The sequence below is a fragment of the Prorops nasuta genome, unplaced genomic scaffold, assembly GCF_024137725.1.
Source record: "Prorops nasuta isolate Cenicafe-Biocafe unplaced genomic scaffold, Cenicafe_Pnas_1.2 PNAS00025, whole genome shotgun sequence".
In the NCBI taxonomy this organism is placed as follows: Eukaryota; Metazoa; Arthropoda; class Insecta; order Hymenoptera; family Bethylidae; genus Prorops; species Prorops nasuta.
Window position 1 is genome coordinate 3,380,633 of NW_027116822.1, and position 12,742 is coordinate 3,393,374.

The 12,742-nt window shown below is 41.2% G+C and overlaps 2 protein-coding genes across 2 annotated transcripts; one reads left to right on the top strand and one right to left on the bottom strand.

Moving 5' to 3' along the window:
- The first annotated feature begins 2,153 nt into the window (after positions 1–2,153).
- On the top strand, positions 2,154–3,604 carry LOC136782005 (ceramide-1-phosphate transfer protein). Its single transcript, XM_066741100.1, has 4 exons — positions 2,154–2,479; positions 2,561–2,769; positions 2,833–3,008; positions 3,072–3,604. Exons 1-4 carry the CDS (start codon positions 2,352–2,354, stop codon positions 3,192–3,194), a joined length of 636 nt encoding a protein of 211 aa, XP_066597197.1. The 5' UTR covers positions 2,154–2,351; the 3' UTR covers positions 3,195–3,604.
- On the bottom strand, positions 3,506–8,330 carry CNT2 (Concentrative nucleoside transporter 2). Its single transcript, XM_066741099.1, has 14 exons — positions 8,055–8,330; positions 6,673–6,776; positions 6,464–6,514; positions 6,318–6,374; positions 6,055–6,211; positions 5,810–5,981; positions 5,428–5,593; positions 5,077–5,271; positions 4,844–5,005; positions 4,654–4,747; positions 4,414–4,573; positions 4,178–4,346; positions 3,772–4,111; positions 3,506–3,699 (listed from the first exon to the last, which is right to left on the bottom strand). Exons 2-14 carry the CDS (start codon positions 6,703–6,705, stop codon positions 3,641–3,643), a joined length of 1,815 nt encoding a protein of 604 aa, XP_066597196.1. The 5' UTR covers positions 6,706–6,776; positions 8,055–8,330; the 3' UTR covers positions 3,506–3,640.
- Positions 8,331–12,742: the final 4,412 nt, after the last annotated feature.

The following is a 12,742-nucleotide window of genomic DNA, read 5'->3' on the forward strand; positions in this document are numbered from 1 at the left end:
GATAAGTGGGCTGAGAATTTTTACCGATTCGAAATCTCTCTGGGATCCCGTAGGAGGTTTTTCCACTTTGGATTAAATTTCAATCTCACCGCTCGCGTTGGCTAGATTAGCGTAAAATTGTCGTTTATTCTACTCGTCAGCAAATGCTCTCTCTCTCCGCCAACGCTAGAATTTTTCTCGTCCCACCATGCAACCCCCGCTATATACCTACCTTTATACACGATAAATAAATGATTCACCACCTTTTGTCAATTTGGTCGCGCACTCTGATTCCTCAGGATGCGGAGTATCATTCGGAGATAGATCTATGGATTTTTCAATTGACTAAACTCTATTTGTAAGATTTGCACGCCTTCGTCGTGTCGACAAATTCTTCAAATATTTATCCGTTGGAACTCTTCTTCCCCTTCTAGCCCTCCTCCCCCGTACCAACACCACTTCCGCTCCTAGCTCGGCGAGTGTGTCAATTCTGACGCCTATCGACGTATGACAAATACTCCCTTGTCGCTGTTGTCGGAGGGCCCTGACAATCGCAACAATGCGATGGGGAGGATTCACCGGATTCATCCAAGCCAAAGGAAGCCAACAGTTTTTGACTATGCGCCCTCAGCCTTAAATTCCACGAGTTTTCCTCCCATGCAGCAGTCGACGGAAACCTCCGGGCAAACTTCAAAGCTGCTCCATAAAAATCATTCGCAATATTTTCCCTTCGACTCCATCGGCTCTCTTGATTTTTCACCATCGAGAGGAAGGCAAGACGGCAGGTGCTAAACTCGGAGGGATGTTCTTGACACAGCTGGCGCAAGGAACAATTAATTTATTTTTCGTTGGACGGCGTTAATTGTTAAACTTAGATGAGCGGTCGTCGACAGTGCCACAGTTTGACCCGGGTACAAAGAAGAAAGAGGGAGCGAGTCAGGCGTTAAAGACGGAGGAAGCAATGGGGAGGGGAGGGGAGAGGGGCAGAGACAGAAGAGAACAAGAGGGTTGCAAAGCGAAACTTGCGAAGCGACCTGCACAGCTCGAGACAAGAGAGAAACGAGAACTTTGGGAGGGAATCGAGGCAGGAAGCCAAGGCGCGACACGACGGGGATTGGGTTACCGAAATAATTAGAATGATGATTAGGAAAGAAGTACGCCTCGTTGGCCAATTCTTTCCTCTATCCTGTTTCACTCTATAGCTGTTTGAAGCCCCCGTCCATATACACAAGCTCATTAGGTACACGCATCTTACTCGCTTTCGGTAAAGAGGATAAACATTTTCACGACGAAAATATTTCGTGACGCATCGTCTTCGATAACGTAAGATTTACTGTGAAATATCGTTAGTATACCCCAGTGACACATTTTCTTGGAGAGAAAAAGCGCGATTGGCTGCTATGCGACAAATTCACTGGGGAACCTTTCTCGCCCAAAGTAGATACTGGTCGTAAAGAACAGACTAATATAACTATATATGTATTTCGATTTTTATTTAGAGCTACAAAAAATTGTTTCGTGTCCATAAAGTATCGTGGAGAGACTGGTAGGAGGTTGTATTATTGTAGCGCTTTCCTGGGCTATATTGGTCCTGCTGGCGTGGCTCTCTTCTGTACCGTTGAGGAACATGTGAATATTTGATCGGTCCTTCAGCCTCTACCTCCATCCTCATATCCCCAGCTGCTTCTCGACCACCCTGGCTTCAGCTGTGGTAAATTATTCAACGTCCTCAGGGACATGAGCTAGTACCTATGCTATATCTCTGATGTGTCAGTCTTAAGATCTTGCACTCCTTTCTTCTACATTTTTTCCCTCATAAGATCTAACGTCTTAAAAGCATCTTTCTTCTCCAACAAAGTTTTCGCATGAAACAAGAATAACGTTTCTCTCATTATGTTTAAGTGAAATCTCATATACCGATGCTACAAAGTCTTTCGTAAACCGAAAATAGGTGAATGAGAATGGCTGTAATTTACTCCTGGAGAAAAAACAAAGATGACAAAGTTGGAACGCGAATGGTCTCTATCCTGTGTTTTTATATTATACTCTTTCTCCTTTGCTTTAGCGTGCACGCTCTCTTTTCTGCTACAACTGACAGCTGACCTCGACATGCGCGATATCGTCAGTGGAAAGAGTAAGGATGTATGCGTGGATATTATTATTATTGTTTCGCGTGTTTTTACACTGTCGAATTTTATTATCAGCATTATTGGTTTTTACGATTCTTCCACACATGCAGGTGTATGGACAATCAATTGCACATTATTATGTGACCAAGTTTAGAGATAAGGCCTGAGGAATTGGTGTTCTTTCGTTTAAATAAGACGTGGCGCAGAAGCAGAAGAGATAATTAAAGGCAGGTGAAGGTAAACATGGCTGAAGGTACGGAGGTTAGTCATTTTGACCTGCGACTGGTACACGATCATTTCGACCGTGCCCTTTTGCAGGACGATGATATTCATATAAAAGCTTACCTGGATGCCTACAATGAGCTATACAAGTGAGGCTAACGCTTAATCCTGTGTGACATAACCTCTCTTTCCTTCAATATTCACCAAATAACTTTTCTATTTCTTTCCAGATTTTTCCAACTCATGGGCAGTGTCTTTAGCTTTGTGTCATCCGACTTGAAACAAAAAATAGACATATTGCTAGAACTCAATAGCAAAGATGACACTAATTATGGTACGATCAAGTCCATGATAGAGCACGAGAAGGAGAATAAACTCTTGCATAAGTCAGATTATACGAATGGCGCCAGAACTCTTTTACGCTTGCATAGAGGCTTAGGTAATTGATTTTGTGCTATTTTAAATACATTTTCCATTTATTTATTGAATTGATTTGTTTTAGATTTTATTAGAGAGTTTTTACGTCAACTTGGAGAGCTTACGGATGCTGACAAAACTTCTAGTTGCTGTCAGGATGCATACAACAAGACTCTGGCAAAGCATCATCCATGGGTTATACGTAAAACAGCAGTAGTTGCAATGTATACAATGCCAACGAGAGAATCTTTGTTCAAAAAGGTATATACTAGGCTTCATAGAATGCTAGAATTGAAGAGAAAAAATGAATAAAATTTTCTTTAGGTTTGCGGAGATCAGGTTCAGAAGAATTTAGATGTATTACCAAAAATGTTGGCTGTGACAGCTGACGTGTTCGACCGTACAGATAATTTGTATGTTCAGCACGATCTACACTCTTTACCATGAATGCTGGGATGGAGGATTTTTAATGAATTTTTAACTCTATTATTTGTTTATAGCTTCACACTAAAGATTTACATTCCATTAATAGTATTATCGTACACTTTATTTTCATATTTATTAGCTTTTTACCGTGTACATCTTACAATCATGGAAGTTATTGCTATAACATGTACAAATTGACTGGCTAACCATTAAGTCATTTTTAATCTATATTAAGTGTTTCTACCGCTCGCAATATTGTATAAAAAGTACGAACACGCACATATACACGATGCATTAAATTCGCATACAGTTAACATTTTACATTAAATCAATTAAAAACAAATTCGCTGTTAGTTTTATTGAAGGTTTAGGATACAAATTCGTGCTAAGTTCAAGTTAATCTTAATATAAAAAATACTGCTAATAGGTAAATATTTAATGTAAATATTACCACAGGATCAAGTGAGTCACACAGCTGACGTTGAAACATTTGCTGCTGTAAAGAATGCATCATCCATCAGCATTCCTGTTCAATAAAATCTACTCAGTCAATAAAGAATTTCGTGAAGGCATGGTTTACCAGAAGAGCAAGCCTTACCAGCCATGCTAGCCGTCATAAAACAGACGACACTCCCGGCAATGAATGCTCGAACGGTAACAGAAGTGATCTGCCCTCTCTTTTCTGGTGCCAGTGAGCTGAGTCCTCCAATCATAATTCCAACAGAACTAGGATTGGCAAAACCGCAGATAGCATAAGTGGCTATTGCTTCCGATCTGCCCGATAGCGAACCAGCATTTTTAAATTCCCCTAATTTCTGATAAGCAACGAACTCATTGATAACAGATTTTAGACCTATCAAAGTAGCAACTTTATCACAATCATCCCATGGTACACCCATGATCCAACTGAGTGGCATAAACACTTTGGATAAGATGAGCTGAAAGCACACAAGGATTAAAGATTTCATTAACTCAAGATGTTTGGAGCATTCCCTATAATTTACCTCGAAACTTAATTCCTCGTATCCAACGAGGCTTCCCGCCCATCCTAAAAAGGCATTGATAAACGCGATGAAAGACACGAACGCTACGATATTGGCTATAATTCCTAGGACCATGGGAATGCCAGCCAATGCTCCTTTGGACGCAGCATCCAGTATACTCGTGTCTTCTCTAAAGAACCATACATATATTTCTCTTTCCAATTGACAAAGCGCTAGATAGAAATCTCGATCCTTACGATTTTTCCAGTTGAATGCTTTTCGAGCACGTCGAGCTAATCTCGGTTTCGGGATAAAATAGTTTGGAGAAACAGAGCGTTGCAGGAGCTGCCATTACCGAAGCCGTCAACAAATGAACTGGCTGGGCACCAAAACTTATGTAAGCAGCTAACACGGTTCCTGCGAGTGTCCGTGTTAAATGAGAATTGCTCGATCAACGAATAAAAGTCTCTGTTATCTTTTAATCACATTTTACTTACCTGAAACTGTGGCAAAACCAGAGCACATTATCGTATGAAGCTCGGATGAAGTAAGCTTACTGACGTACGGCTTAATCAACAGCGCAGATTCTGTCTTGAATAGAGAACAATATCCGCTGAGAGGAATTGTTTATCCTATATTTGAAAAATGAAGAGAGAGAGAGAGAGAAGACAGAAACAATAATCTTACCATCCCGACAAAAGTATTAGCGGCACAATTGAGCGATTCGCACAGAGTCGTTCCCATGAGAGTCTGAAGAGTGCAGCCCAATTTCAGAATGACCCACTGCATGACACCTAAGTAGTACAAAATTTGGATTATGAAGCCAAAAAAGTAGATGATTGGTATAACCTGGCAAAAAATTCAACGTTAATTAACAGTGAAATCTGGAGAAGAAAATGTTGGATGGTTCACTGACGTACCGAAAATGCAAAGACATTCGTCTTGATCAATTGTTCGCCAAAGACGAACGTTGTCCCCTGGATAGAGTAGTTCAAGAAGGTAGCAACTTTGTTCGAGAGACATTTGAAGACCGATCTGCCCAACGTCCATCGAATCGTAATAAGTCCAAATATAAATTGTAGAATCAGACCACAGATGACTGTCCTCCATTTGATCTGAAAAAAGTCATTTCAGGAGAAATTGGAACGTAGACAGTGTGATCTAGTCTGGCTAACGAACTGGGTTAATTAATTCTTGTGGGTCCGCGTCTCTCTAGGCAATTGTGCAATAAATGGACTGGGTTTAAAATGACGTCGTTAACGATGCCTTACGTTTCCTGGGTGTTTCGAGAATATCCAGCCTAGGAGTATCAATATGAGAACACCGGAGGCGCTGATCAACCTGTTCCTGGATCCTGTCGTGTCGAAGATCAAGAAGATTGCGGCTGCTACCAATATAGAGAGGTAAACGACAGATTGACTAATACAGCAGCCATACCTAAACATGGAACGTATAATTAATTACATTGTTGCAGTGGCACGCAAAGGAAATTGGGATTCCCAAATTTCAGCATGGCACTTGGACTCTTGTAAGAGCAAACGACAGGTGTTCGGACCAATATCGCAGAGAACTATCAATTTGTGGAATCCCTTTGCATCTAGATTTGACTGACCCAGATGGTCTCATTCATGGCTCCTTATTATTAAATCTCACTTTGTGTTTTGCAGCTCGACGAGGCAGTTCCTCAAGGGTCGAAAACATTTTTTGATCCATTTTCCAAAGTGTCTTTTCACTACTTTGTAGTATAGAAGACCACCGTAAGAGAAAACAAATAACAGCAGAAGCATACCGTAACCATCGCACCACTCGAACTGACAATCCTTTGCTAATATTAGAATAATATTATAATTAATGTAAATTAAGGTTTACTTAGTTTTTCGTTCCTACCAAATACGTACAGTTTTGAATCCAGTAAGCAGTGGCGAAAGCAAAATATATGAGTAAAAGGAGATTTAAGAGTGTCAATCCGAAAATTTTAAAGGTACTTTGGTATTTTTGGAGCAAAGACTGCAGAGTATTGCGAACAACGACCAAACAACCGGAAGAATAGTTTTCCTATATTAAAAAGATAAAGAGAGGCAAAACACTTTTCTTATTATCTGCGCTGAACTTTATAATACAATGACATTCTTTAGATTCGCTAATCGATAATTCTTATTACCTCGGCTTTAATTGATTTCTTACACTGTTGTTCATTTTCACTGGCCTCGATGCTATCCTGAAACGAGGCAGAACACGATCAATCGAAACTAAAAACTTTTCAGAGATACATAGATAATATATCAGGCTTTTAGCAAGTAGTCTTACCTTTAGATCTAGAGATATGCGTAAGCTATGACGGCGGAGATTTCTATCGATCTAAAAAGCAACGATAAAATGTAGTTTCCAATTAGATATAATAGATCTGGTTATTTTCAATTGTTCGCTCTTTAGCGTTAAAACGGCAAATTGAGCGAGACGATTGAAATGAACCACAATTAACGCGATGCACCATTGCAAATAATTGCTGCGATTACCTCATCGAAGGTAGGATTATTCACTCCTGACATCTTTCAAGACTTTCCAACTGATACTTTTTCCTTGTCCTAGTCTGCAGCTTTTCGGTAACATTAACCCGATCCTGCAATGTTCAACAAATATTTTTACCACATTAAAATCTTTGATTAAACAGATAAAATACAATAAGATAACGAGCGAAGATCGCAAATGATTAAAAGTTTAATTAGCCTGTAGATTATTGCGTTAAACACCTACGAGTCGTTAACCTATCTCGAAAACATGAAATTGATGAAATATTCCATTAATCCTTCACAAATTTTCTTATCAAAATAAAATTCTCGTTTTGCAAGTGTATAAATATTATTCGATAAATTATGATAATTTTTTCGGCTAAAAATCTTTCCAGACTATGATCGTTAATTTGACCGGATTTGCATAAAATAGATGATTTTTTTCGGCAGGGCTATGCTATCGCGTTAAAACTAGATATATAGAAATGTTCTTATCTACTTGGAACATTATGAAATTGATGTCAACGCGTTGACGTTGACAGAGATATCCAGACCTTTTGATAATACCTGCTAAGTATCTAAATGTGTTTGTCTAGAGCGCATTAAGCAGTATTATACTCACGTTACGAAATCTAACCTAAGGTATTTGCGATATTTGCCAGGAAACGCGAAACGCACAGTCTCTTCTTATGGAGCTTCGACTACTGAATGAGATCAGCCAGTATTCTCTGGATACTTTTAAAACTGCAATAATGAATTTCCTGATGGCTAATAAAAAAACGCGAGCCTATAATGAGCATGCCCGCACCTTTTCAAACGTTTATTTTAAATGTTTTTCACGTGGAGCGTCTTGTAAATAAACAGAGAGGTGCACCACACGCAATTAAAATTATGTTACGATTTTTTCAACCTATATCTTATCAGTTAAATTCTTCCATGTTCTCGTACAAAACAATAAACGCGTGCTGTATTTACAAAATAAATACCAGTTTTTAATTATACTATACTAGCACGCGGGTTCTTTCCTTCTATGTATATATATATAGATACGTATATGCCTAATTGTAGTAAATTGTTTTGTTGTTGCTGCATGAATATATAAAATAAAGTCTGCGCAAACGGTCATTCCGTGATTGCGCCCGAGACGCCTTTAATAACCATTACTGTAAATTACACGCGGTGTTTCCTGCCCAATGAAAAAGGGGGAGAAACCAAATCATCGAAGCGTACGAGCGGTACATGATTTGCGTAAAGAAACCAGCTTACAAAAACTGTTTTCCAGCGTCGAAGAACCCGGTCGATCGTCGCTTAACTAGCCTGTTAATTTTTTTATTTAACCCGGAGCAAAGTATTCTTGATTCAATTAAAAAATTAAAAAAAATACATACCTAGCCAGTAAAGTACGTGTTTAAATCAAATTACGGGATAGAGTCGATTGTGCGCATGATAAAAATGCTGCTTGCTGCCGCTGGTGAAGGAGAAGGACGAAAAATTGACTTTCCGTGCAATTTTAAAAGCGTTGGTAGTTTCACTGGAAGCGCGAAACTCGCTAAAGTGACACTTCCACCGACTGGGAAAATATATGGAAAAAATGAAGCGTGCGTTATCTGAAATGGAAACGAGGAGGCTTCGGAAAGCAGCACTTATTCGCTCGTGCACCGAGCGCCAGCGATGTCCACGATTGAATGTTACGGTGGGAGTTAAATTCCAACAATCATTTACCTTATCAGATATTTTTCTTTCAAGGCTAGCTATTTCATCGCTAATACCATTTGGAGTGCTTTACACTGATCTTTGCGAGGATTCCACGGACTTTCTCTTTCAGCCCTTGCTAATATCGCTCTTCATAATATAATAACAATACCAGATTCTCATAGAGACAAAATTATTCATGCAAAACAGCTAAATCCCCGAGTCCATATGATCTAAAACTCGGGAATACTCGAAGAACACTTTCTTCATCCTTATAGTTTCTATAACGCTGTTACTATCTGGCAGCTAGAAAACAATAACAATCCCTGATGGTACCTTGGAGTAAAAATAATATATGAGGATAAAGTGCGTAGTACTATACTGATCTACGCAGTAATTTTCCGAGTCGAGGTAAATAATGGAAATCATAGGAGAGATTTGGAGGTTATAAAATCAGCAGCACAGTGTGGTAATGGAAGAATAATAATCATACCGGAGGAGGCAAGGTAATAGATGAAGAAGGGTGGAAGGGAAGGGGGTTGGATGGAGCGTACCAAAATATATAGCGGAGAGTCCTCGATAGAGACGGAAAGTGGCCGGCGGCGCAAGTATATAGTTTATTGCTGAATGGAAAGCGTGCTATTTCCGAGATAAGATCCAGATGCCACGCGAATCCCGGCACGTGGATTCTGGAGAAGGTAACAGGAGGATCCCAAGGCTGACTGGTAGCCTCTTCGCCAAGAGGGAAAGCAGTAAATCGGGAAGTTGATGCCTCTCCTCTTCTCTTCTCTTCTCTTATCTCGGCCAGACTGGCGAACACGTGACCTCGACACTTCTCAGACTGCAGTAATCCTAGCCGTGGACAGACCGAGCGAGAGATGCGTCGAAATCTCAAAAGCGTCCATTAATGCGTCACCTAGCTCTTTCTCCTTCGTATCCCTGTGTGTGTGTGTGTGTGTTTGCGCGCTTTACTCCACTTATACCCATCCTTCTCGCACCACGCTCGGCTCTTTCGATTCAGCTCGCCGAGGGAAGGAATTGCCGACTCTCCTGCACGTATATACATATATATATAGTATGAGTACGCTTATCAGGAGGTCCTACCTCGGCAGATATATCCATCTCTCCCTTATCTCGTCGAGACGATTTTGTGTCACGTTCCAATTTTTGTACTAGGCCATGGTCCGCTGTACATGCATTTATACGCATGTCCTGTAACTATAACGCTTGATACAATATTTATACACCGTGTTAAATAAAATTTGTAAAAAATTGCATAAAGTTTGGATAACATTGAATTTTCTTACAAATTTTTTAATTATTGCAAGATATCACTGAGAATCGTCAATTCTTTGAATTTGTATATTAATTATACAAATGGTACACTTTTATACGTATAAATCGTACAGACCCTTTCAACACAATTTCTCGTGCATTTAAACGTCGCGACGCGTTTAAAAAAGAGCGAAATAATAATAACCAAAAAAAAAAAAAAAATAGTATGGCATCAGTGATAATCGATCACCGGCGAGACGCTTCTATTTTGAAATTTAAGAAGCCCGGAAGAATTCGCTGGTTCGGCTAAATAGCCGAGAATATAGCTGTATATACATATATATATACAACTATCCTGCATCGATAAATCGAATTAACTCCGATCTTGATAAATGTCAAATCAGCGCGCGTTTCTCAATAATCACGTGGACGGACGAAACACGCGCAGGGAATGTCGAAGCTGCAAAGATGAACTTTGCTTCCCACTCGCTGGCTCGCCATGGGCTGCATCGAGGAAAAGTTTCGGGTTTTCGCGGGTGGCCTTGAAAATTGAGTGCAGGCGATTCTCTATTTTCCGTCTTTTACGAAGCAGCAGCGGCGCGCTAGGCGATCCAGCTTTAGATCCCTGGAACGCTGCCAAAGCCGATGAGAGCAGCGAAATCCGAGAAACATCGTAGATATACGCAACGATCTGCGTTTATCACACGCTATACATCTCTACTTCCGGTACATTGCAAGTATATGAGAGCCACGAAAATCGCGCGCGTTCTTTAAATACGGCGATCCATGATCGACCACGATTTTCCTCGAAGAGACTTGATTGGCTATATATATATATATATATAGAGCGATTGGAGGGAAAAGGAGCCTGGGTACAGAAACACGCAGCGATGCTACGGGAGTTTACCATATGCACTGCTTACATATATACACATGTGTATATATGTGCAATGCGCTTGAACGTTTTACCGGGAGACGAGCTCGGTTTCCCACAGGGGAATTCGACTCGCGGAAGCCCGAAGTTGCTGCATCGCGTGGAAATTTTAAACCCATGGGTCTGTCCTTAGCAGAGAATACTCCCTGACACGCGAGAAGCGCATGCAGAGTATATAGTACGAGATCGGATCGGCTTCTCCTTCAAAATGGATATCCGCTCTGCCAGAAATCGGTTCCTCTTATCTTCTTATCTCGAGAAATTCCTCCTCTATCGGCTGAAATACCGATCCCCCGCGCGGATGCTGCTCGATAATAATAAGAATAGCCGTGTGGAGTGAAAATTCTCGAATTAGCAAGTCCAAGTACGTATATGTATATATATGTAGATACGCGAGCGATGGAGGAATAAGGTCCGAAAAGGCGCGTGTGCGTGGGTGGACCAGTGGCGTTGCGCAATCGGAGCCGAAATACAAATGGAATTCGTGGAATTGCGGGCCCGTGGCGCGAGGGTGCGTGACACGGGCCCGGGTCTTATCGGATTTTCGAAGGTGTATACACACTCTTATCTCGATGGACGTCACTGGCAAGTGACCAGGGCATGCAAATTCTGTCGATTTCCATTTCGACGACTCCTCCCCCGCTGGCCAGCAATTTTTTTGCAATTCCAATCCGAAGAAACGAGAACCGAAATTGTCGGAGAAAAATGGACGGCGCGTGGGTGTTCTTCGATAAGATCATTTATTATTGTATAAAGGAGAGAGTGACACTCTCGCTCAGCTGATCGCTCCTCCTTACACTATTGTATATATATATATATATATATATATATATAGAGAGAGAGAGAGAGAGAGAGAGAGAAAAGATGGGGCAGGGGAATCCCAAAAGTTCTCCAGCACGGGTCCCTATATATATATATATATACGCACATGTATATAATGAGCGAAGAGCGACGTAATAATAAGGTCTCACAAGGACGATGCAAACTGTCGCTCGAGCGTGTGTACGCGGGCAACGATTTCATGCGACCGACGATGTCTGCGTTATTTATTTTGATTCGTCTAGACACGCCGGATTGTCTGTCCTGTCCCTGCGGAAGATTCGACGATGACGTCAGCAAATATTGCACCTCGGACATCCTCGTGTCTTATCCCCCCCCCCCCCCTCCCCCTTTATTTACAGTAGCGTCTTATCATTACTCGCCTTTGCGTTATGCTCTTCCTTTTCCTCCGCACGACGGACCACGATGACGATGATGAGTTATTGATGGAACCAACGAAATTCCGAAAATAAGCTACAAACAAAAATATATTCTTCAGCTTTTCTCTCTCTCCCTCTCTACTCTTTCTACGAACGAAGAATATATACTATATAGCAATGTGGCCATCCGATGAGGCACGACTAATAATCCCCGAGGAAATTTCCTCGATCGTCAAATGATTCTGCGAACGGAGACTGGAACGCTCCACTTCCGGCAACTCCAGATAAACGCGCGTCAGAGCCAGCTAGCCTACCAACGATTTATTTTTGACGCTATACACACACGTGTGGTGTGTGTGTGTGTATGTGCGAGGTGGTCTATACCAATCGACGCCCGTGGCCCGCCACGGGGTAGCAAATTCCTCCTCGCCAAATTCAACGCTCATCGCGTCAAAACTTGCGTCAGCACAAGTGCGTCCAATCGCGCGCTCTTTCTCCTTATTATTCTTTCTCCTCGTAACAATCGTATAAACTGCGCATGCATAGGCATCTGACCGAACGATCCGATCTCCAAAATTGATCGACCAAGATCTATTTATCGCGTTGAATTAATATAAACACGATAATTCGATCCTCGATATATATATATATATACCGATCTTGATAACCTTTACGCTTGATTTATTATGTATCTGCGCGATACTAGCTTTTTCAAACAAATCCGGAGATTATTTCTATTGAAGGATTGCGCGCGGCGCGGCTTCCGTATTATTTATTTATCTTGGGTTAGCGTTTTTCGGACGGCGCGCTGGCGCGCGTCGTGCGTTCACGCACGCACGCGGAGGCTGCATCCGTTAAAACGATACATTACGATTCAAAGATCATATCTGTGGATTCGTCTAGACGGCGGAGAAGGGAGGCATCCTATAAAATCGTACGTGGCATTATACCCTGGAAGCATCCGAATACCACGAAG